At 43.1% G+C, this 25,629-nt stretch overlaps 1 protein-coding gene and 1 long non-coding RNA gene across 14 annotated transcripts in view; one reads left to right on the top strand and one right to left on the bottom strand.

Moving 5' to 3' along the window:
- NPRL3 (NPR3 like, GATOR1 complex subunit) overlaps nt 1-25,629 on the bottom strand; it is a 45,146-nt gene that overhangs the window by 7,939 nt on the left and 11,578 nt on the right. For 10 of the 13 annotated variants that reach the window (XM_037386111.1, XM_037386113.1, XM_037386112.1 and 7 more), the window contains 7 exons: nt 23,335-23,409; nt 20,253-20,406; nt 19,371-19,452; nt 12,074-12,211; nt 11,200-11,356; nt 9,222-9,328; nt 7,828-7,957 (listed from right to left, as the gene is read on the bottom strand). In XM_037386111.1, coding sequence (XP_037242008.1) covers nt 7,828-7,957; nt 9,222-9,328; nt 11,200-11,356; nt 12,074-12,211; nt 19,371-19,452; nt 20,253-20,406; nt 23,335-23,409 — 843 coding nt within the window. Of the gene's footprint in view, nt 1-7,827; nt 7,958-9,221; nt 9,329-11,199; nt 11,357-12,073; nt 12,212-19,370; nt 19,453-20,252; nt 20,407-20,649; nt 20,832-20,997; nt 21,116-23,334; nt 23,410-25,629 lie in introns of those variants that run through there. The other 3 variants (XM_037386122.1, XM_037386123.1, XM_037386115.1) reach the window with 3 other exon arrangements.
- Nucleotides 20,348-24,576, top strand: LOC119147328. Its single transcript, XR_005103991.1, has 2 exons — nt 20,348-20,432; nt 23,929-24,576. It is a non-coding gene; the product is annotated as an uncharacterized LOC119147328 (long non-coding RNA).

Raw genomic sequence — 25,629 nt, 5'->3', positions numbered from 1 at the left:
CAGCCCAACAGCGTGAACCCAGAGACCAGGTTGCTGGTTTCTACACGAGGCCTGCTAAAATAAGTAGTCACCAAAGGGTCAAATCCCAGAGCGGTCAGATTAAAGCGCATGTTTCCTGAGAAAGCCAGGGAGAGGGCAGGGTGAAGGGGCAGAGATGAAGCAACCAGTGGTGCCCAGAAGTAGGAGCCATTTGCTGTCAGACGGGAAATTGCTGCATGACCATGGGAGGGACCTGAGATCAGAGCCCTGCCAGGACTTGGCGACACAGAAACAGCCGCAGAAACCTTGGCAAGAGATAGCAGCCTGCTGCTGCCAAGGAGGCCCCTCTCAGTGCAGAGGGTTAATATGCCCCATTTGCTCGCCATCCCTCTGCAATAATAGGGCAGGTCAAGCTTATACAGGCACCTAGGTGGTTAGGGTGCAGATAGGCAAGAGTTTCAAAAGCACCAAGAGATGATGCTCAAGTTAAACAAACATGCACACCACCTTTGTGTTCCAGCAGCTGCAGACCTGCACAGTGTCCCCAGAGCGATGCTGAAAGCAGTGGGCAGAGTGAGGGACAGGCATTTGCAGGTTCATGGCATGGCCTGCTTTCAGGAGTTTTGGAGGAGCATTCAAAACGCATCATCACATCTGAATTCCTGCACAAAAAGCCTTTTCATATCACTGCCGGCAACCCTTCCCATAGCTAACGGCTCTGAAAACACTGATTCACTAACAAAAGCTGTTTGGGGATTTCATAGCAACCAACACTGTTTTGGTGAGAGAAACACATGCAGAATGAGCTCAGACTCTGAGAAGGAAGTTAGCTCTGCTGTATTAATCATCAGGGTAACAGGCCAAATCTCAATAAAAGCCCCAAACTGAAGTTCATCAGCCCAAATAATTTTCCTTTTTCCATAAATCTTGTAATTCTCAGTTCCTCCTCTGCAATCAAACCACAAAAGCAGTATCTTCTGTTTGCAGACAGACCCACACCCTGTCTTTTCAGGGATTACCACTTTTGGGGGCTGAACAGATTTTAATCTTAAAACATTATCTGGGATCGCCTTCAAACATATCTTTTTTGGAAAAGCCAGAGTTCATTTTATATGTTTAATAGCAAATCTACAGAAGAGGAAGGCTGGCAAAAGATACCAAATGCATAGTGTTTTGCTAACACCTGAAATCAGCCTGGAAGACAAGAGGAGGCTTACTGCAGCGATTACATTGCTAAAAACCTTCCTTCCAGACACAGGAGGCCTGGATGAAAAGATGTCTCATATATTTTACTTCAATTTCCGACCTGTTGGCAGGCAGCGATGTCTGATTAGCTAGTTCCCTATCAAATGAAAGAGGTCTGCGCATTTCACAGCACAGAACCACCCTGGAAAAATCCAAGGCAATTCAAGGAGACAGTAAGTCAGGCTCTACCAGACCTGCAGAATCTGCCGGGTAGGGCCTGACCTCAACCAGCCTCCACTGGTCACTTCGGTGGTTTCGTGAACTACAGAAATAGCCAGTTGCTTTCATTACAGCTCCATGTGCGTGGAAAGTCTTAACCAACACTTTCTAATTCTGCATACACACCTTCACCTCTACGCTCTTGTGCAAATAGCTGGAGAGCCACCCTGAGCCAGCAGCTATGCTCAGTGGAACAAGCAGCCAGGCGAACATGGTGTTACAGCTTTACAACCCTAACACTGTACAACCAACGACGGCCAAACGCCTTTGTGCTGTAAGTGGGAGAGCTGGAGATCAGCTGTGACTAACTTCAGAACTAGAGGAAACTATTCTTCCATATTGAAGTGAGCCTGAATAATCATCCCCAGATAAGAGAACATTAAGATCATTGACGGTTATCTGTATTAGCTCGACTTCAGTGGAAATTTGGTGCCTCTTAAAATCTAGTCCTAGAAAAAAAGCTCAAGCGCTGCAGCGCCCTGCACCCGGCACCATGCCCAAAACTGTGTGCTCCATGCCATCACTGCACGTGCCTCACGCCATTTCCACTTTTTCCAGGTTTAAACCTATTTCTTACCAAAAGCAGCAATTGTTTTCACAGACAAGGTCTAGCAGAGGCTTTGCTAATACGTTCTGCTGCTTGTCCTTCAGGACACGAACCGTGAATTTACATCCATTCCCCACCTGCTCCTTTTGAGCTCTGATGGAGCTTACAGGCAGGCCTGCAGGAGAAGAGGCTTCCCTGCACCATCTGTGCTGCGCTGGCTGCAGGAAGCGCCCTTCCTCCCTCAGAGATACACCGTTATCTTCGTGCTCGGTCTCAGCCTACTTGATTAGCTGGGCTCCTTGCTGAAGCCAAAAGGTCTGGGAGTAGCTTCTCAGGCGAGGCTATGCCCCGCTCCCAGGGCCGCCTCCACTCGCTCAAGCCATCATCTGGCACGGTAGGAATCCACGGCCAGCCTTTTTTGGCTGAAACACCACAACTGTGACAGAAATATAGAATGAAACGTTTTTCATTGCTTAATTTAACTACCAATCAACTCTAAATTTTATCCATATTCCTTTCATCCTTCCTGTCTCCCTACGTCTCTTTCCAGTCTGCTGTGAGGGGGTCCCGTCTGCTGCAGCATGTGGACCGCTCCTGCTGGCACGCAGCAGCCCACGGCCAGCCCCTCTGTCTGCCGGCCCCATGGTGCAGCAGGCCCTGGGAAGAGTTAGAGCGTGTGGTCATGCAGGGCGGCATTGGTAACAATACATTGCTTTGTGCTTACTGACAGAAGCAGAGAAGATGTATTAGCTTCTGAAAACACAGGCACTATACGTCAGCCCATCTGGGCAGTTTGGGACAGTCAGAGGAAAGCTCAGCCCCAAATCTTGGAGGGACAAGATCCAGCATTCACTATTCTCTTCCCTCTGGGAACCAAGGGGAGCGTTTGTAAAACTCTTGAATAATATGTTAAATAAACCACATTTCCTGCAAGGATTCTTTAAGGCCGTTTTCTTTGTCAGGCCTAAAACACTAAGGAAAACGCCAGGGTAACTGGGACCAGCAACAGATTCAGGAGAGGGAAGGGAAAACAGCAGCCCAGAAGCACTCAATCCTAGCTTGCTTCTCACTACACCAGGATACATTTGCAGTTAAAACATGGTTTGTTTTGCCTATGGAAGTATAGGAGCCCCCTTTCTCCAGTCTGGGTTATCTAGTTATTTGCCACATGCAGTCTTTGAGGTCTGACTTGAGGACTAAGGGCTGGCTTGGCTCCATAGGATAGCACCTTCAAAGTCGCTGGGGTAAACGGATGTTTGCTGACATATATTGCCTGCCTTTATCATTCAAACCACATTGTTTTAAGAAAAACAATCGGCTAGCAAAACTTATTTTACTGCAAACAGACTCTGAAGACCCCTGTTAATGTAGGACAAAATATTGTCTAATATTGCCATTTTAATCATTAGGTAACAGATTTCAATTCTCAGCTTAACCATTGCCTCCATTTAGGCCCAGAACAACATAATTTTTAAACTGATTTTATACCTAGTCCAACTGAATATAAATGCACCTTAATACTACTTTGATAGCTCTGCCAACAAAAGCTCCCATGACTCTTAATGCCTTCCAGATGCCCAGCAGAACAGCCCCGTTTGCAGCGTGTCTCTTGGAAGACACAACTGCCTATTCGGTATGTGCATGCAGCTCTCCTCCCACTCCCATCCCCTGACACACTCCCTCATTTTCCACCAAGCCGTTACACAAAGCACAGCACGTTTTCCGGATGCACAAGGCAGAGGCCTCATCCACCGTTGCCTTACTCCCAATAGGATGGCCAGACTTATCAAAACAAAAGTGAAAAATTAAACATTTTTTGTTCAGCAGCAGCTGTCATACTTTCCCATCTGGTTTTTTTTTTCTGCAGTTATCCTAGCCTCATCAAGGGAGAATTAGATAACTACAATAATAACAATGTGCATTATGACAAAGAGCTACTGTAGTGAAGGGGATGCAGGGAGGAAATGGGATGTCCAGTTCACCTAGGTGTGCTCCTTCTACCTTACGGGTGGAAAGATCCCTCCTGCTAGTCCACGTTTGCTCCTCCAGGCAGGGTAGGGAGATGTTATAGCTTCTTCTGAAACAGATGAACTAGCTGAGGCCATAATGCATGGATCAGGAGAAGTCACAAGCATTACCCATTTCTCTTGGTTTGCAAAGAAACTTAGCGAAGAGTAGCTGAGTGAAGAAAATTTGCTGTTGTCCAAAAAGCCTTGCACCGAGAAGCAGGTTGAAGCATTCCCTTGCACCAGGTGCAGTGCCTAGTACACACACTCTGTCAATGAACGTATCCTGACCAAAAGGTTTTAGGTCACCAGGTGTCTCTGTGCATTTGCAGGAGGTTATGAAGGAGTGTGCACCACAGAACACCAGCAGAGCTCCACTCTGGTGTGCCCTGTGGTCACATCAAGGCTGTGCCACATGCATGAGAGGAGAGCACAAGGACAGAAACCAACAGTCACAGGCAGCAGAAGGAACGATAGCTTCTTTGGGGTTGGGGTAGGGGAGATGCAAACTGCTCTTTTCCAGTAAAAACACTAAAAGGAAAGATGAGTTTCCCTATGGTATCAGCTCACAGGATCTCCTCAACCCACGGCCGTACCCTGGGGAGATCCAGCACCAGCAGCATGAGCTGAACTGGTTGCTGCTCAGGACTGTCCCAGGCTGCACTGGATTGTTGCGAGCCCAGGTGACACTACACAGCACAGTGTAGCTAACAGACAACTCACCACCGTGAAAAGGGGAAAACAGCTTCTGCTTTCCTCACTCACATGCCCAGCTGCAGAAGTACCTCCCTCACCCTGTGCCAGCCCTGCAGCTTGCTGGATCTCCCCCAAGCGAATTCCACCTGCTAACCTGGCAGAAAACTAGCGCGGCTGAAACAAGTTAAATGAATAGAGTCGAGCTGGACAGAAGCCAGAGCTCTAGCACAAAGGGAAGAGGGAAAGGAAGAAGGTATGTGTGCACACACCTGAGTGTGGAAAGGAAAAACAGGGCCTCCTCTCAGCAACACCGCTATCGTTAGATCACCTGAGCTGTAGGCCTAGCCTCATCCTCAGGCTGCTGCAACACTGCTATCCAAGCAAGGCAGGTTAAACACAGAGAAGGGTCAGCAAGCACAGAGATGACTACATGAACACCAAATTCTTTTCAATTTACAAGCACAAGACCACTGATGGATATAAAACTACCACCAAGTTCAACTGCAATATACTGCTTGTCATCACAGGCAAGAAAAAAGATCAGGATGACAGGCTTAAGAATTCCTGCCTCCAGCACCAGGGCATGGCCAAGAGCACTGGCAGTCCCAGCAGGCACCACTCACTGGACACCTCCCACCTACTTGACAGACAGACATCAAAAGCAGAATGTGGACATGCACTCTTGTCTTTCAAGGCAATCTCATCCTTGTCCTTGCTCAGGGTATCGCCGGTTGGTTGTACCTCCACCAGCCAAAAAATACCACAGGGCCCCAAGTATAAAAATATCAGTGTCACTTTTTTTTTTTTTCCCATCTCCCCAAAGGAATGGAGCAATTCCATCCATATGGGGTAAGTAAGCAAACAAATATAACTTTGTCCTCTTTCAAATCAAACTGTATGACTTTGTATAAAAACAGGAGGAAGTGCTCTTCAAACAGCTTTCCTATTCTGTATTGTGGACTTTATTAATGCCTTCTCTGCCCATCCAGAGGCACATGCCAAAAGGAGGGAGCCAACCCCATGCTTAGGACAAGAACCAAATGGGACAGATGCCACGAGACCGTAAGTTTCTGCAGAAAATACAGCCCTTCCCACAGTACTGACCTAGCACAGATGACTTTCAGAAATACTGAGACAGTATAGTCAGCATGATAAAAAGCACAAGGTAACAGACTACTAGTGACAATCTTTAAAGTTAAAAAAATATCCACCTACCCTCCTATGTACACAAAGAACAAAATTACATTGAGAGGTCCCAAGTTTGTTAACTTTTTTCAAAGGCAAAGCAAATAACGTTTGACAATATTTACAGTTCAGGGTACAGCATCTTTTATCACTGCACAGCGGAACAAAAACCCACCCACATTTCATCAGATTAATTTATCAGCTGGTTCTCTGTTAATTACAATTGCAGCCTGACCACTTCAGGATGGATCGGATTGATCTCTCTTAAAAGGCTAGCTCCTAACAAAACAATAATACAAAGAGTTCTACATAGGTAAATCAAAGTAGAAGAAAATGTACTGATATGAAAACACTTAAGAACTCTCTCTAGTCTAAACTCCCCCAAGAACTGTCACGCTTAGCTTTACCAAAAAGCAGCTCATCATGACTCAGAACCGCCCACCAGTGTATGGTGGTCTCCTTCATCTTCACACGTGTCTTGCCAATGTGGCCCCAAGTCTTCTGCAACCACAGTTCTCAGCTCCCCTTTTCAGACTGTACAAGGCACTTCGTAGCTTTTCACAGCATCACCCTTCATCCTTCCATGCACGTTCAAAGGATGATGAAAACAAGCCGTGTTGTTGATCTTTAGGACCCCGCTACAGACAGGTGAGCATCAGAGAGAAGGCAGCCAGCCTAGAAGAGCCGTTTCAGTACTCCAAAAGCTCTGGCAAACATTGATCATGCACTGCTGTTTCAAGGCATAACTGTGGCAGTAAGTGAGAGATTTCATTTGTGTATTTTAAACAAAACCAGGATGTCCAAGAACAACCAGAAGTATTGAAGGAGAAGTATTAAGGCAAGTAATTAATTTTAAAAGGAGTACTGAGAATAAGAATGCCTCCTGAAGCTACTACAGCTATAATAACATTAATGCTATTAATTCAGCTTCAATTTTCAGGACACTGATTTGTCTGTAACTATGATAAAGTACTGACAAAACGATAGAACTCTTCCTCTTACGTCCCAAGGTGGCAGCTGACCAGTACACGCTACTGGGATCAGACGCTACATCATTACTTATCTTTATCTCTGATCATCATCTCTGCCAACCTGTAATTACAACAAATTCTTCTCTCACAATTGGATCTGTGTGCGCAACTGATGCTAATCTTCCAGATATCTGAACAGTGGCTAAATTCACACAGCCAGCAAGTCACCTAAGTATGAAGGCTAGCAAACACCACTACAAGAAATCGGCTACAGAAATCTGCCTGTGCTTCCTTTGCCACAATGAGCTATGTGCACAGGTCTGAGCGTCTTCATCTGGGAATGTAACAGTGTCAGCCAGGACACCTCACATTATTGAGCTCCTTCTTGTATTTCACCAGTTCCCAGAAATGCCGCAAGCCATGATGCACAAGCAAAACAATGGCTCACAAATCCAAAATCAGTCTATTATTATCCCAAATCTCAACATTAAAATGCTAATGCTGTAACACATGGACTTCTGTTGACTACATGCTGAGTCTACTTCCTCTAATAGCCTTTAAACAATTCCAGTTTCATAGCAAAAGCTAAGTGAATAGACAGTTTGCTTTTAAAACCAGATTGTGAACTTAAAGCAGATGGAATATAATAAAATTAAATGTGATTGTGAGGAATCCACAAACTTGCACTCAGCCCTACTAATTTATGACAGTTTTCAACAGACCAAATGGAGTTTCAATTTTCCCTACTATATCACTCAAGGTAAAGAAACAGTCTGGTTTAGGATTGTGCTTTGCTAGCACAGAACATCCACACAGCAGCATGTGGATATGACACAACAAATCATATGGTTGGAAACACAGTAACTGGCAACTTCTAAACCAGCAATAGCAGGTTCCTGACTAGGTACTCCAGAAGCAACACCATTCCTTCTTCCCATTAGCAGGAGAACAAGGACCTCTTGTACATTCCCCATCTCACCTCCTGAACAGGCGGCGCAAGTGGATTCTTGAACTCCGAGAGTGACACTGGGAGGGAGAACTTGGAAAGCATCGACGGCAGGTTGTGGCCCCGGAACTGACAAGAAAATGCATCTGCTAATGGAGAGTAGCTACAGAAAAAAGGTACAGGCAGAAATCAGTTTTATATTGCTTGTCAGTGTAACATTTATCCATTTAAGCGCTACAGAAGTGCCAATTCCTAAATGAAATATTCTCTGTGATCTAGATAAACAGTAAGGGTAGTTTATGGCATGTTGTGTCCTGCAAAAGTAAGCAAGTAGCATATGCACTTTCATCTTGGCGTTACATTCAGCTCCAGGACATTATTCAAGGAGTGGAGGGAATCCAGAGGAGAAAAATAAAAACAATAGAAAGTCTCGACCTGTGCAGTCTCTGATCAAAGGAGCAGGGACTGGGCAGTCAAGAGAAGACAGGGATGGGCAGGATATACACACTGTCTTTAACTATGTAAAATGCAGCTACAGATGTGACTGTTCTCCCTGCCTATGCTGACAGGACAAGCAGTACCACTGATCAGGAGTAAAGAGTCAAGTTAAATATTAGGAAAACTGTCCGCCTTAGGATTTCCATCTACAAAGGTCTTCAAGAACAGCACTGCCATATATGACACAGGCACAGTTGTTCCTGAATGACCTTAAGGTCCCTTCCAGCCCTATTTTTATACTTCCAGAGAAGTTTTGATTTAAAACTATTTTCCTGTAACTGAGTTCCAACACACATTCTAAAAACATCTCAAAATCCAACACAGAAAGGGTCGTCGATCTTCAGCAGAGCAAAAATACCCACCACTGCCTCCACATCTTCCTTGCATTGCCGCTGCCTGCTCTCAAAATGCCACATTGCCTTCTGTCTGCGAGAAGGCGTATCAGTATAAAATGCCATCACATGAAACAACAGTGATAGTGACACTACCCGATTTGCTAATTTTGATTAATTTCAGGTGATGCTGTGTGCCAGATACAAAGATAGTCCTATGAAATACTGATTTATTTAACTTAATCAGAATGTATTTTGTTTTATAAATGTTTCCATGTTGCTTCAGGTTCATACAGCCTTTCTGATGTGGACGTTCAGAGAGCAAGCATACTAAAAATACTAGAAGCAGCTTCAGAGGGTAAATATTGCTTCTCAGGCCCACATCACTGCAGAAGCATACTGATCTACTGTGACACTCCTCCCTACCACACACTGGCTTTGCAAGTTCAGGCACATGTAATGGTTTGTGTTTTGTACAGCCTCAACAAATTCATACGAGGAAAAATCCCAGCCTGTATCCAGTAACAAAGAGAAGGGAAGCATAGCCGCACTTCTCACCACTTTTTTGCTAGTGTCACTCATTTTCCTTCTACTTACAGACAGACACTGGCATTTGGAGAAAGCATGTAGACATTGTTTTCACACAGCGGATAAATAATAATTGCTTTTCCCCAGTAAACAAGATGTGCAGCAAGCTGGAAAACCTGCATTGAGAAAACAAGAAAAAAATAAGGGAGCAAAAGCAAAATTCAAACTCTTAGCAAGCGTTCCATACAATCACGAAAAGTCTCGTTTGAGCTGAAATGAAAGAATGTTCCATCCTTTGACCCTGCCTTCAGAATAAATTCATGGTTTAATAGAACATGTGGCACATCAAAAAGCATTTGACAAGGTTATTAACTTCCAGAGGCTCGCTCCACATTTCTAAGCAACTTAGTATTTCCTGCCTCAAAGGAATTTCTTCAAACTGTATCAATAGAAGTTTAGTTACTTTTCATGCCCCAAAAACCTATTTACCTATTTTTGTTTATGCACAAAATGAATTAAGTGTTACACATGAAAAACAAAACAAAAGAATCAGCCTCTACTATGACACAAACATAAAGGAAACCAACACTGCCTTTTTAATGCACTGAGATTTTTCAGTAATGAGCTGCACAAAGTATTTTAATGTGTTAAACAAGTCAGTGGTTGTTAATGGCTCTGGAAGAGCCACATAAATAGCGTCTACGAGACATAAAACCCAGCCTGCATCATTAGATGCATTTAACTTTGCTTTTTTGTGGAGAACAAAACTACAGAAGCAGTAGGGAATTTCCAGAGTTCATCTTATAGCTATATAATGCAAAGTAACACCACAGACCCCTGTAAGCAGGCCTGGACATTTTGTTATGAAATAGGAACTTTCCCTTCGAATAAGAGAAGGTGTGGACCTATGATCATGAGCATCTGAGATGACAAGCTGCGTTCTTCTCTCCTGTCACACAGAGCACAGATCGCATCCCTGGGTCTGAACCGACTGTTAGAAGCACGGAGTGGTTCTCCCCTCTCCTGTATCTTCTAATATCATCAGGGCTGACAAGCAAAGCGCCACAATGACCACAGACACCCAGAGTGGCCTCTCAGTGGCCTCATGTCTCACACAATTACCAGTCTTATTCCCTCCACTGGCACAAACTTCCCTTTTCAAGGACTCGTCATGTCACCTGAGCAATTTAGGTTTGAAATCTGGTTGCCAGTACTAGAAAGGCATTCAGAAATTGCTGCTGGCTTGGAGAGACTGGCTCAAAATTTTTGCTCAAGCCTAAACTAGAGCCTCTTCCTGGGACTCTGCAAAGTCCACGCACTAATGTGCTAAGAGAAATCGACAGGTAGGTTTGCACAGGCTTCCAGAGCTCTTCAATAGAAAAGACAGATCTTGGCAGATTCAGGGGAAGCAGCGTATTTGGCCACGGCAGCTGCAAGCCTTCACTTGCATTTTGGGTGCCACCACTCGCACATAGACATCAATGTGGCAGAACCAAGACTGTGTGATTTACACTGTGGTGTAAGTCAAGAGTACTATTGATTCTGATTTTCACTACCTAACGGGAAGGCATAGAGAAGGCAGAGCCACTCTTCTCAGAACGGCACAGGGACAAGGTGGAAGGCAACACACACAAGGTGGAAGAAGAGAAATTCCCATTAAATATAAGGAAAGTTCTTTACTCTGATGCTGGTCAGATGCTGAACCAGGGCCCAGAGAGGCTGTGGGAGGTATCCCTGGTGGTACTCACAATTTGAACAGACAAGTTCCTGAGCAGCCTGTGTTAATGGACTTGCTCTGAGCAGTGGTGTGGACTCAAGACCTCCAGCCCCTCCTGCCACCCCGCAGTGATCTGCCGAGCACTGTTGCTGCACCGCTGCCCTTCATTCTCCAACCTTTCCCCACGGTCTAAGGCTTGTGTTTTCTCTGTTGCTCTGCTCGCACCAAGAGAACTGACATGCTCATGTACCACAGAAACCCACTGGCACACAGAAAGAAAACACCTCGTGATTTAAAAGAATTTCATCTGCTGCTGACAGTTCCCCGTACCTGTAGCAATGCCAAGTCAGCATCTTGAGCCAGTTGCTGCAAATTCTTCACAGCAGAGGTAGTTTTAATTACTCTCACCAGGGCAGGAGAGCAGTCCAACGGGAGCTCATTAAGCAATGACTTCTCATCATTTAAAAGTAATAAGGCATGGTAAGGCCTGCAGAAAAATAGAATACATTTGCACAGTAAACTGCAGCTTTTCCTGAAGGCTTAGTTATTCCCAGACCATGATACCTAGGTTAATCTACTGGTAAAAAAGAACTTCTAATATCATCTTTTTCCTGTAAGTGGGTTCAGAATAAGCTTATTTTTATGTCACAAGGTAAGACGCTCCCCATAAAAAAGGGACAGAGGGTTATATGGTAAGTGGATGCCCTAGTGACTGGAAAAAAAAGACTGCAACGGGCTGGCATGCAATTAAGCCTGGAGAACTAGTCTGAAAACTGCTCATCTGCATTACTGAAATACAGAATGGAGTAGAGGAAAGGAAGAAAGCAAGAGTTAGTTATTTTTGCAAGTAAAAAGCTGTAAACAATGAATGCAGGAAATAAGATATTGTGGGGCCTGGGCTCACTCTCTTCTAAAAGCAAAATTACTTTTGGATCAACAGATTAAAACGAACACACAATTCCTCTAACTGTAAACAGTGCAGACCACCTAATGTTAACACAAAGCTATGGCTTCACACCACCATGTATACAGCAGCATGGTACCCCAGCATCAGCTCCAGGAAGCCCTGACTCAGCCCACGCCCCCACCACCGCTACAGCTCAGTGTCACATCGTCCCCCAAGCTGTGCCAGCACAGGCATTTGCAGCACCATACTGGCAACTGGAGGACCAGCCAAACTCTGAAAGACAGAGCTTGCTCTTACCTGATAGATTTCAGGCTTCTCTCAATTGCTTCAGGGGGTATAAAGTTTGTGGCAACATAATGGATTTTATGAGGCAGGCAGAAACTCACTTCCAGCCAGTTGTTGATATGTAAACGGACCACCCCTGTTGTGCAGAGACTAAAATAGGAAGAAAATAAATACATACAGCATTTACCATGTATAACAAATGAATGTAGTGGTCCAGATTCACCCCTGCAGAGGAATCACACCAGGACAAGAAAAAACTGCGTGTACGCTGTCTATCTCCAGACTGGCTCAGGACCAGCTGATTCCCAGCTGCAAGGGCTTCCTGAACTTGTACTTACAAAGCATTATCCCCTAACGAGGCTTTGGGGGGATGTGAAAGACTGATAGTCTGCTCCCTCTGCTCTTAACATTGCAACACTATCTCGAGTTAAAAGTGTTTCTTGAAGATCTACTGCAGGGCACTGGAAAATTCCCTAGACCAGAGCTGCAAAGGGCAGAGATGAATCGGGCACAATGTTTTCACCTCCAATTTCCATCTTCCTCTCTAAGGAAAAAGAAAAGGAGATGTCTGTACTGGGCAAGGGGTGTTACAAGCAACATATTTCCACAATAATGGACTCCTCCAGTTCTGCTTTTAGGTTGTTTGTTTCCTACTAACCTGCTCCTGCTTGTCACGTGAAGTCACAAACATGCTGTTAAATGGTTTCACTCTAGGAAACCACAGGGACTAAGCTAAGCCTTTAAGCTGACTTCAAACAACAGGACTGGAGTGGATATGATGGACATCTCAGGAATGACAATAAAGTCTGACCCTCATGTTCAGCCTGAAAGCAACTATAAGCCTCTTTTACTGAAAAAAACCCAGAGAACTGAAAGATTTAAGCAATGAACGTCATTCAGGTAGTTTTATGGAAGTCTGTAAATCTAGACAACAGGTTAAACATACCTAGGTAGGTAACCATGTTTACTTCAAAATGAGTAGATACCATAAGGAGCTAAGCTAGCACCACCTTGCAAACCTTCACACCACTGCCCAGCCCACAGGCAGGAACCACTGGCCTGGGAACAGCTTTGCTGGAGGCACTGGGACTGAGCAGGGAGGAAAAGGCAAGGCCCATCACATCTTTCCATGTACACTGAGCTTGGAACACATATAAACTTGCAAATCAATCTTAAGCAACAGCTAATCTTGTCTACACTGTAAAGCTGAATTTCTCAGTATGTCCTTTGACTTTAAACTTTCTTCCAAAATCTTTTTTTCTGGCCTAAAATAAAATTTCAAAGTTTGCACTCTAAAAATCCCCATCTGAATTTTTAATTCAAGTGTATTGAGACTCACAATATGACTTTTGTGTCGATAATGCCCACGAATTTCCCCTCTACACAAAATATATTTAAAAACATTCCAGGAGCAAATACATGTCTTGGAAACTTTATGTGGATTTTTAAACATTTATACCTAGCATTCAATTGTAGGCCACAAACTAACGTGCTCTTTTTCAAGTTCATCTGGTTGTATACAGGATTTAGAGAGACCTGAAAATTCAGCTTTAAAACAAAAACACTGGGTAGCTTTGGCTGCCTGTGTAACTATTCACCAAACCACAACAGAGTGGTGAGAGAGCAAACACGATCCCATCCTGCCTCATGCATGATCAGACTCATTAGGGAAAATCTCACTGCAGACAACACTTTTCAAAAGCAGAGGCCATGGTTTTGTTATCAAATCTTGCACTGACCTCGAAAATATATCTATTTTTCAAGTTGCAAATGGAGCAGATACAACATACTTCCTTTTTTAAAAAGGAACTGAAAAGATGAATCCATTGTCTCTCTGCGTTACCACATCGCATCTGATCAGAGGCTCCACACCCTGAAGGAACATGCAAAGCACGGCAAACACCTCCGTTTTTCTTGCATTACATGCTGCAACTCCAGTAACACTGCTTATCCCACCAGACATACACCAACTGACAGAAAAAGCTGGATTCTCTCAAAACACATCAAGGCAAAGTGCACCCTGAAGCAGTAGCTATCCACACTATCTACCAGGCCAAATACTCACAAGAGAAAACACAACAATAAATGAAGGTCAAGCAAGTTAAAAGACTACCTGAAAGCTATTGGCGTTGTTCTTTTTCCGAAAAGAAGCAGAGATACATGAAACACTTGCAGGGATATTTTCCCTGCACAGGTTAACATTCAGGAAACAGAAAAAATATACAGTTGGTTCCTTTCATTCTTTGGTTCAAGTGCACCAAGGCAGCAGCTTTAATTACATAATTATACTCTCCACAGCATAATTTTGTCTACAGTGCACTATACAACAAAAGCCTAGAATTAAAGACAACAAGAAAACCAGATTTTCAGTTCTGATCTGGATCTTAATTTCATTCTTCTACATTTGCACTCAACTGTATAATTTCAAGCCTTCATTACAGCTTTATGTACGTGATTTCTCCTTTACCTACCCCTCCTTGGATGGAAAATAATTTAAGTCCCTAATAATTTGACAAGGAATAAGCTACATGCTCCAGCAGCAATGTATGCGACTGGCTTTAGTCAGCCAACACTTAAATAATTTCACTTCTATATATATATACACACACAAAGATTCATGCAACATGAAATATAGTCAAGTCACAGAAAGTGAAGTTTGGATCCACATCTGCCTTCACTTTTACAGGTTCCCCATGAAGTCACCTACTTAGCAAGATTTTTAGTGTGAGCCTCACAAATCTCCGTGAGCTGGCCCCAAGCTCTTTGGCTGGCGACCAGCAGACCCAGAAGCCACCTTCTTTTAGGGGCAGAAGCAGAACAGCAAAAACCAGCAACAGAACAGAATACCAAGAAAACAAGTTTTCAAAGTTACATCAGCAAGTCACCAAGCTCCAATTCTACTTTATTCTTCTTAACCAACTAGAATCGTGCAGCAAAGACTCCAGGAAGATGCAGGACTGTGGGAAGTCGAGAACGCTGCATCAGCTGCACACCATGAACCTCAGGGACACAGTTTAAGTAGTCCCTGGTAGGAAACCTAAAATTGCAAAAAAATTCAAGGGTGCATTAGGTACATCAGTAATTTAAAGAAGGTTCTCTTTTGTTCTTTGCTCCTTTCCTAACTGCTTCTCACATTTTATGGGGATTTTTTTCAGTGTTACTGCACCCTGAGCTTTTTCACTGAGTTCACATTTTCACTGAACTATCTGCTGTAATTTCAAAAGCTCTCTTCAGAGCAGTTATGTACTATATAAAGGTTGTTTGGCCTTACATACATTCCTTTACACTGAATTTCATCTGCTGTTCTACTAGTTAACTGGTATCCAGAGACCTTACTGCAACTTCTTTTTCCCACAGACTTCAAGAGTATCAGGGCAAAAATAGCTTCATTCCCCATACTCTTAACTGGCTATTAAAGCCTCAAAGACGTTCCATTTATCCCATGAAAACTTAATTTCAACACTTTTAAAAAAATCTCTAGTTAGATAATACATGATAAGTGATACCAAGGGATACATGGTGAGGGATTAGGATACTGAGAGGGGATATCATTGTCTAAAATTGAGACAGGGAGAAGTCAATAGGAAAAAGCTGTTTAGCGTCTCTCCATCGTAAGACCTATGAGACATCTCAAGATACTAGAAGAGGCAAAGTTCAAAAGAAATAGAAAGAAACACAGAAACTAGTTAAGCCATGGACCTCTTTATCAGAGGATGCTGTGGTGGTTAAATATTTACTCTGGCTCACAGGATGGTGGACTAATTCCGGGAAGTGAGATCAGCTGAAGGCTGTTGAATATACAGAAACCACCTCCAGAGCTGCAGGAAGCTGGGAAACATTTTTGGAAATATGACTGCTCTTTTCTCTATTCTGCTCTGCCCTGAACAGCAACTGTGAGCCACTACCCCAAAACGGGAACTCAAAAGTTGGCCAGTATCCACAGAACTCAGCCTTCTTTTTCATAACTATTGGAAAAGCAAAGACAATCCCACCTCATATTTTATAAAAGAGTTATGAGTTTTTACAGATACACCCCTCATGTCTATCCTATTTAAATCAGAAATTAATGTTTTCTAGTTTGGTGGAGGTGAGCTTGTAGCTTTGGAGTTTGTTTATTTTTTGCTAGAGGTCGTGACTACATAGAGCTTTGAAATGATTTCACATTTCCTTGTGAAGGACACATTGACCATCCTTTGACCAAATAACTGGTGATGGTTTATCTTTTACAGTACAGCCACACAAATCACACCTAATAATTCACTAAATTTCATATAATTATTCCACTTCTCCCTGAGCTGCTGAGAGGCTAGATCTACCAGTCAGCTCAAATCCCACTAGGCTAAAAGAAAATGTATAAAGGCTCTTTGTGTGTTAAAAAGAAGAAACAAACAATCCAACCCTCCCCAAAAACCTCCCTGTACTTCCACTTTACTCCAATATAAAGCTAAGAGAAGATTGCTATAAACAGACAGGCAGCGCACTAATATCAAGCTAACATATTACCTGCAGCTGCAGATCAAACTTGGTGAAAGTCATCTTAATTCCCTAAATTGAAACTGGCTTAAAAGAGACACCCATTGCAACACTGGTAAATTTGTCAGCGCTGGAGGTACCAGCAACTGGACTTTCTTGCTCCTAAAGCCCTTGCTTTTTGTTCCACACCAATGCTGGAGTTTGGGGACGAAGTGAACAGAGACTTTCAAATCTATTTTCTGAACTCATAAAAAAGAAACATTCCAGTTTTCTCCATTAGAGTCAAAAAAGGTCCCAGGAGCTAGATGTTTATTACCTCTAAACCCTCCGTTTACTAACAGGCCATTACTATAGCAGCAACAGTGTTAACAGTTAAGATGACCTGGCTATTGATTCCTGCCTTATAAAATACAGGCATTTCATTCAAAACGCAAGGGACACTTTGAACTGTAAAAAGATTCATACCCTTTGTGGTTTGGTACAAACCAACTTGTTAAGGGACATGTGGGTCTTGCCTGAAATACCTCAGCACCATCTACAGGAAACCAAGGGCTAGGCAGCACCTCTAGAGCAGCCGTGACAATTCAAGAGGCCTTTGACTGGAACTGCAGAAACAGCAGACACTAGGAAACGCTGGCTTAAGCGAATCTCAAATGGAGACCTGGATTTCCATCTGCAATTCAAAGTGCTCTCTCCACTTTACTATGTTTCCCCTATGCCAAAGGCTATGCCAGAAATCGCTGTATATTTAAAACAGCACATTGTCACTACATGCATTTGAAGACTTACTGTTCCCAGCAGCCTATTCTTCTCTAAAAGAAACAGACTAAATCTTGCAATCTCTCCTCTTAGGTCATTCTCACTCCTCCTCACTCTCTAGGTGGCCCAAATCCTTCTTGAAATATGCCGCCCCAAACTGGATATAATATTCATTACAGCAGGGGCTTTACAATCCTGAGTGAGATTGCTTCCTATCTTACAGACAAGACTTTTATTTTATGCATGCTTGCTTGTTTGCTTTTTTCTGCAACCCCAGGTCACAAGTGACTAACTCATTTCACAGAAGACCACACAGACTTCACTCCAGAACTGTTGCCACACAGGAATTCTTCATCTTGGAGTTGCAGAATAAAAATCCTATGTCTAGGCCATTTCTTCTACCTTACAAAAAAATAATATTAATTCTGTGCCTGCCTGGCAAGGTGCTGCAGCCCCTCTCAACTAACCTGACTGCAGGTGTAATCAGCTTATTTCCTATTCTCTCATATGAGGTATGGAAATGGTAGTGGAAAAATACCGCAGACCACCACCTTATTACCCAGCCAGCCAACAACACTGGTAACTACTCTTCAAACAGAGCTTTCCAATCAAATGCACAGACATTTGATATTTTTACCAACACCTTATTTCTTACAAATTTGTTTATGACAGTGTCACACAAAAGTGTCAAAATATAACTTGCACCACTTCTCCCCACTCACAATGCCTAAATGAGGGAGACACTGACTTACTTCACATCTGGGGGGCAGCACCAATGTGTGTTTCTCTGTGGTCAGTCTATTCTTACGTCATGGAAGGGTGGAATATATTACACACTCCAGGAGCTTGGGCTGCATGCTCCTCCAGTCACAGCTAAATGCCACAAGATGTCACTGTGTCACTAAAATGTTTGGAAACAAGATCAGGGTTTGCCCAGTCACAAATACACAGCCTTGGAGAAATAGAAAAAAAAAGTAAGTAGTAGGTGAAGTTTAGTATTACAATTACAGGCTACATAAAAAACGCCTTATTTTAAACTTTAGTACAGGTTTTGTGCGAATTGTATGGAACAACATTCAACATTCCTTCCAAACAAGCTGAAATTCACAGCTCTTGAACATAACAAAGAACAGCTTATTAGGAGCTTTCTAATGTGCCTGGCAATCATTATATTATTTAGGCTTTCAGTGCCTTACCTTACAGGGCTTTGCAATTATTCCCTTTGTACAAGGGGAACCACAGTCTAGGGAGGGTAAAGGGTTTGTCTAATATACAGTGTGCTCTACAGTCAATCAAGGAACTCCAGCATAATTCTCCCAAGCCCTGACAAACACCCTAATCAAGGGGCACATCACCTTCCTCCCCACCAAAACCTTCCATGCTCCTTTTTCAAGGTCTTCCACCAAGCTCATACCCTGAACAGAGGTATCTGCTCTGCACGAGGAGTCAGCACTGACAGGCTGTCAAGAGCAGAAGTATGCTGGAGGAGGTTGGTGCCGGCTCCTGCTGAAATTCAACACTTAACTCCACACTCCTTTGAAATCCTTGCCAGAACTTTTAATCCAGTCAAGAAATGGCATGTTACACTTTCCATTCTGCTGAAAGTCTCACCACCTAATTCAAATTCACTGTCCAGACATGCACAGTGTAACCAAATGAAGCCAGTGCAGTATCTGACTTGCCATCAGCACAAGATGCAGCACTTTTCTCTTAGCTGCAGGTTTAGAGCACTTCTACAGCGATATGATATTCATATTATGACACTTCTCAATTCTACAATTCACTTGTCATTATGTGCCTCTGTGCTAAGGAGGAAATAATAATTCTTAAAGCTGTAACAGACATCATCAACTTTTAAGAACTGTAACATAGTCACAGGGAGACCAAGGTAATGATTAGGATAGCAATTCTGCAAACTTTTTGCCTGATGGCTAGCCTTCACATTTCTTCACCTAGTCTAAAACCCAAATCCCAACGGCTCAACAGTATGAAGAGGTGGATAATATCCTATGGAATAAGGTCAAGAGGTTCCAGTAAGAAGCAGCATACTGTGAGTGAGGAAGAAAATCCCACTTACCTGTCATATGTCTCTTTGAGATCTCTGGCCAGTTTGCACTTGGGTAGGATGTGATGAAAAGGTGACTGTGGCCCTTCTGTGGCTATGGAAAATTTCAAAACAAGAAAGCAAACCACTGATTTCAAAGCAAAGAGTTTCCTCTTCCCCCACTAGGTATCAACCAGTATCTTAGAGACAGAATCCCCATCTTTTCAATCCATAATTGTCTTTCAAAGCTTTTACAATAACTCAAGTTACATACTAAAATAATAACAGTGAATTATTGTCAATTTCTCCTAAACCTCAACTCAGTTAAGTGCATGTAACTGTGAATTTGACAAGTGATGATTTTGTTTTTGTTTTCATAGACGTTAGTTTTAATTTTTAATGCTTGCAGCAAGATGATGCATCACTGTCAGACAGAGATCACCTTAAATAGTGTGTATTATTATAGTAATTTGCTCTGAAGTACATTCTATAAAAATGCTCTGTAACTATTTGCTAGCCATGGTAACAACATGTAAGAGTAAAGTTTCCACGCAAGAAGTCTGGTGACTCAGCATACAGCATTAAAGCATGGGAAACTTGCTCCAGGGTGGGTGAAGCAGGCTACTTGTGAGTTCTTCCATCTCAGCCTGACAGGCAGATCCAAATGTTCAGTGTACATTTGTCAGTGATCACACTGAACTGAGGTAGCGATGCACATCTAAAACTGACATCTCTGCATAGGGATAGTGATCTTGGATGAGGCGAAATGCAGTCAAAAGGCATCAGAATGCTAAAGAGCACCAAAACTTGTTCATACTGATCCCAGCCACAAAAGAAGGTGGCACAATCAGCACTTTTCTGAAAAAGTGCTCCTGGACAAACATGTTCCTGTACAAAGCTAAGCTCAGCACTCACTTTCTGACATGGCAGACACTTCATCCTGAATAGCTAAGATCAGCTTGGCCTCCCTGGTCAGGTACTGGCAGCGGCGCTCCTCGTGCTGCAAGACTATGGCGATTCTTCGGGAGAGGTTGTGCAAGCAGTTTATCACAGATGGATCTGCATTGGCCTGCAGGCAACACAGAAAAGAAACAGGTTGGTGATACAGCCACAATCATATCTATGGAACTACAGTGATGGATAAGTAGTCAAAATAACTCTTCAGTAGATAACAAAAGTCAGCCTCTGGCAAATGGCAAAAGGAAGGAACTTGACTGAGCAGAAAAAAAGCAGAAGCTCAGAGATGTCCAGAGGTAAAGAGAAGACTCAGGGATTTCTAAGCATGTCTATGTGTATCAGATGAACACAGCACCTGGAGCATGATATTCCTATCAGGTTTATTTTTTCCAGTTGTTAATGGGCCTTCTGCTAGCAGACAGACCAAAAAACTCCATTTCACACAGTGAGAAAAGAAAGTGTCAAGCTATTCGAAAAGGCAGAATATCACGGTGTGCAGGTTGAATTTACTGGGAGTATAAGGACTGCTGTGCCTTTAACACAGCCCACTCGTTCCATGTTGCTGTACTGATGTTTGTCTTACATACTGACAAGACAGCACCTAGGCAAGAATTACCAGTACATGATCAACAATTTGATCCCAAACCAGAATCAATTTGGATTTACTCTCCCAAACATTTCACAAATATGGCTTATTACTAACACTGTGTTTGTGCATGTCCTAGAATGAAAGTGCTAGAAAAATCTATCATGTAAGTACAGCTGACAAGGAGGGGGGACTCAGTGGCTCCAGACCGAGTGAGCAGCTGCTTCATGTTTGTTAAGACATTTAAAAGAATTTATGGTTCTAGCAAGTGATCACTTGGCATGTAAACTCACAAACCATGAGTCATCATTTTTGGATTCCACTGTTCTTGCTGAGTCACGACACGTTGGTAACCCTGAAGCTTGAACACAGCAGGATCAGTGCTGATTACAGCATTTGGGACTTTGCCTGCTCTGTCTGCCCACTGCAGATGGACTCTCATCTTTATCGCAGAATGCCTCCACCCACCCTCTGCAGTGCACTACACCGTGCTACGAAAAAATTTCCACTCACTTCTTGCACAGCACTCTCCAGAAACTTGACGGCTCTCTATGAACTAAGAGTGTCTCATTTGGCAAATATGATTTAGTGCTATTACACACTCAATTACATCAGTATCATGACAGTGCCAAAATGCAAAAGCACATTTCCCTAGGAGAACCACTAGAAATTATATTCTAGAAAAATGTGGGCTAGAAACAGCCTTCACAGCACTTCACCAAGCTCTTGCAGTGTTGTGAACGAAGAAGCATTGGCTTCAATGCTTCTGCTTCCACAGGACTCAGTGCATACGTATGTCTGTGTTTACATGTGCATCTACACACACCTACCTACAACCAAAGCATGGTGCTTTACCAATACACCAAAACAACATAATTCTTGAAGCTAAGGTCTTTTAATGCATGAAATCTAAAATCAACTCCTGCACTGCAAATTCAGCACTTCCTGACCTAAGAATGTCCCACAGCACAAGAACACTGGATCCCCAGCAGAACTCAGCAAGAACAATTTCTTGCTTGACTCAGACTGATTGCTGGGATAATTGTGTGAAATCTTGCTCTTCAGCTGAGGACAAGCCACCCAGACTGTGGCCATTTCCACGTTAGTCACTACTGGAAAGCCAGCAGTAAGAAAAGTACTAGTGCCAAAAGGAAAAAAAAAAAAGAAAAGAAAATGTAATTTCACAAGCAGGGAGCTGAAGGCTTTTAAATCATGACATTGTATCCAGTCAAGCAAAAATCAACCATTCCCATAAAGACAGGTATTCCAACTCCCTCTTTTATTTTTAAGATGTTTCTTTGTATGTGTACCTGACACAAAAATAATATCTTAGCTCCACAGATGCAACTTTTGGGCTGGGAAGAGAAAGCCAGAACTCAGAAATCAAATAATGCTCAAACACAATCAAATTTCTAGGGTTTTATACCACCTAATCAGCCAAGCCAGGATCCCTGAACACAGACACCAACATCCAGTCAACAGAGCTGAAAAAAATTACAGGCAAACACTACATATTTGCTCCAGGTTCTTACTGAGCATCAAAACCTAGTTATTCATCACTTGTACCTTCTTCTCATTTAGAATGCTACAGCTTCTGCTCCCTGGCACTCTCCCTTTACAACGATCTCATTGCTAAGAGGAGGCAGATTTCAAACACTGTCCATTTAATTATTAAAAAAGCCTGGAGGCACTGAGCAAAGACACATGTCTCTGTATCACACAGCATTAGTAAGAGCTCAAAACAATGCTGTTCTGAGCCACACTAGGCTTCTGAATGACTCTGCACTAAGCAAGCTTGGGTTGACCAAGGTTATGGTGGGGATCTGACCCTTCAGGCTGGCCAAGCATGAGCCGCTGACCACGCTGCCTCCTGCCTCCACTTCTGGAGCAGAGCCGACCACCAAGGTCCGAGCTGCATGGAGTCACAAGGGTCTGGCAGCACGCTAGCGCAGCTGTAGGGATTTGGTCCTATCCTGGGCAGGAGTAGAGCAGCCATGTACAGAGAGCGACATCTGACACACAGGACAGTCAGAGCCAGGCTGCTCCCTGCACAGCTTCGTGGGACAAGCCTCAGTTGCAGGGTCTAGAAAAATCACAGCAGATTACCAGCTCACTAATAACAAAAGACAAGAGACATACAGGACTTGCAGCTGGGTCGTATCTATTTTGCGAAGTGGCTTCTTGCATGCCTTTACACTCTGGGGATTTAAAACCAAAAACTCTAGAAAATGTCCTGAAAAGAACAACTGTACTTGTTTTCTACTGGGCTGGAAAACCTTCCCACTTCTCAGTGTCAGATTCTACAACGTTTAGGCTTGTTGCTTCCAATTAAAATATCCCCATGATATCAGGCACTGAATGTTTTACAAAAGATTACTGGAACATGAGCCTACTGCATTCTCTTATAGATCCAAAGCACATCCCACTGTCAGACGGCATGAAGATGGTCCTTACCCTTAGTGCAAACACCACATTGAAGAGAATCATAGTGGGCATCTCTCTCTTCGGTGAGGGATCAGTTTTGGATACCTGAAAATATTTAAAAAAAAATCCCATAGGCTAGTGTCAGTAGGATCCAGTAACAATGGAAAAAAAGAAAAAAACCACAACCTAACTTGGTCAAATAACAAGTTTGCTGAGAAAAAGAGAGCAGACAAATCAAACCATTAAATCTGACTTGTAAACTATTATTTTATTAGTGTCACAGTTACTCTACAACACTGCCTTTTCTGAGAAGCTGTGAAGGCTTACACAAAAGCATTTTCATCATGACCATGGAAATGAGTATCAGCTCAGATAGCAGTCTTACTAGGTATCTTTACTATTGCAATTTAGCATCATTAGTTTTAAATTCCTTAGCAGAATTGTCATATATATTGTTAACTAAAGAGAAGTCCATAGATTTCTCATCCCAGGTCACACCTATTCTTTTGCTTCCTAAAATTCCCATTTGGATTGTGTCACGTTACAAACTGTTGCTTTTATCAGAAAAAAAATATGCTCTAGAACTGCAGTACTAAAATAAAGTTTGATTTTCCCTTCCTGCAGGGTTTTTCAAACACATTGTCCAGCTCCCCCTATTCTTTCTGCAGCAGAGAGCTTCATGCCTAATGCAGGTACAGACTTTCTGGTGGGGAGGCCCAGTGAAAGCCAAGACAAGCAAGCTGAATTTGCACGGCTGGGACTAACAACTCTGAATTGAGCAAGCGTCGCCACAAGATGGAGCACAAAATCCAGGGGACGTTCCTGCTACCCCCGAAACTGCCTGCTGAACACCCATCCAATCCCAAGTGAAAAAGCTATAACCTGCCAGACCAAACCAAACACCCAGCTAACCTAGTATTCGGTCTCTACCCTGAGTATGTGCATACGTAGCTAATGCAGCATCTGAGATGGAGCAAAAGCAGAGAAGCTGAAAAAAGCAGAGCTGCATCCACCCTTCCTGACAGGTTCCAAGCATCATCAATGAACTGCTCAGCAGTGAAACCCGAAATCCCAGTGCTTTCACTCAGCAGACTTAACAATTAGAGAAACTAAAAAAAGCGATACATATTTTTGTTTTTTTCTGATGTGTAAGTGAAGTTCTATCAAAAAGGTGGTGATGGGAGGGTGGTAAAACCCATTTACTGTGTGTATTTGTTCTCAAGTTAGAGGTTCCGGGATGTCTTGTGAATTTCAATAAAGCCCTTCTGAGTGTAGGGACTGATTCTGTTCCTTCTTTAAAATCAAAGAAACTACCTGGGATGCAGGCTAATTTCATATCACTTCTCCAGAAAACAGAAGAAAAGACTAAGCTGGAAAAGAAAATGTTGAAGGAATTCAAAGAATTCAGAATATTGCTACATAAAAGGCATACAGGATTAAATATCTGTGCTCTTGTAACTCCTGAATCTCATCCGAGTAAGAATTTGCTGAGCTGTCCCATGGATTAATTTATGACTCTGAGAGACCCAAACCAGAGACTGTCAGGTTACTCCAGTCACTGCCTTTGCTCCCATGGGAAAGGAGTCCATCTAGCTTCCTCCTAACTGCAGAAGGGTCCCAGATTTAGAACTCAAATGAGCTAGCAAGAGTTAGCTGCCACATCTAGAAAATTCTGTGTGCTAGAAAGTTCTGGAGTGCCTACCAGGGTGATAAGACACACCCAAAAAGAAGATTCTACAAAAATTAATTAAAAAAGTGTGTACAGCACTTTATAACTTCATTTATTTACCCAGATGCAATTTTATTTAGATAAATTGAAAATGGAGAGGAAATTCCTGCAATTAGGATAAAACCGACTGGGAAGTAGAGAGAATGTATAATAACACGTGGTAAATAATGCAAATACAAAATTTCAACCTCATTTACACTACATTTAGTTGTACCTTTCAGACAAGATTAACAAAATAAAGGAATCTGATACTTCGAGAGCAAAGGCCACCCCTGTCAGGGCCCTGAGGGCACCAAAAGGTCTTAATGGTCCTGAGCAGCCTCGATTGGGTCCCCCCACGCACCACAGCCCATGACCTGGGAGCCCCATTTAAGCTGAGCCCAGGGCCTGTAGGTGTGCCTGTCTCCAGCCGGTCTCCTGGATGGACTTTCGACCTACATCGTGTTAGGTAGCTTGTCTCCAGGGTGGACCCTTAAGCACACTGCAGCCTCATCATCAAGCCCTGCCTCTGCTCCCATCTCCTTTCGCTCCTGGCTGGGGTCCCTGTAGAGACCCTGGGCCTGGTTTGGCGCTTGCCTTGTCTGGGGCTGGTGATG

This window comes from Falco rusticolus, chromosome 4 (assembly GCF_015220075.1).
Source record: "Falco rusticolus isolate bFalRus1 chromosome 4, bFalRus1.pri, whole genome shotgun sequence".
Classification (NCBI taxonomy): domain Eukaryota; kingdom Metazoa; phylum Chordata; class Aves; order Falconiformes; family Falconidae; genus Falco; species Falco rusticolus.
The sequence above is the reverse complement of the archived record's forward strand: the minus strand, read 5'-3'. Positions and strand labels throughout refer to the sequence as shown.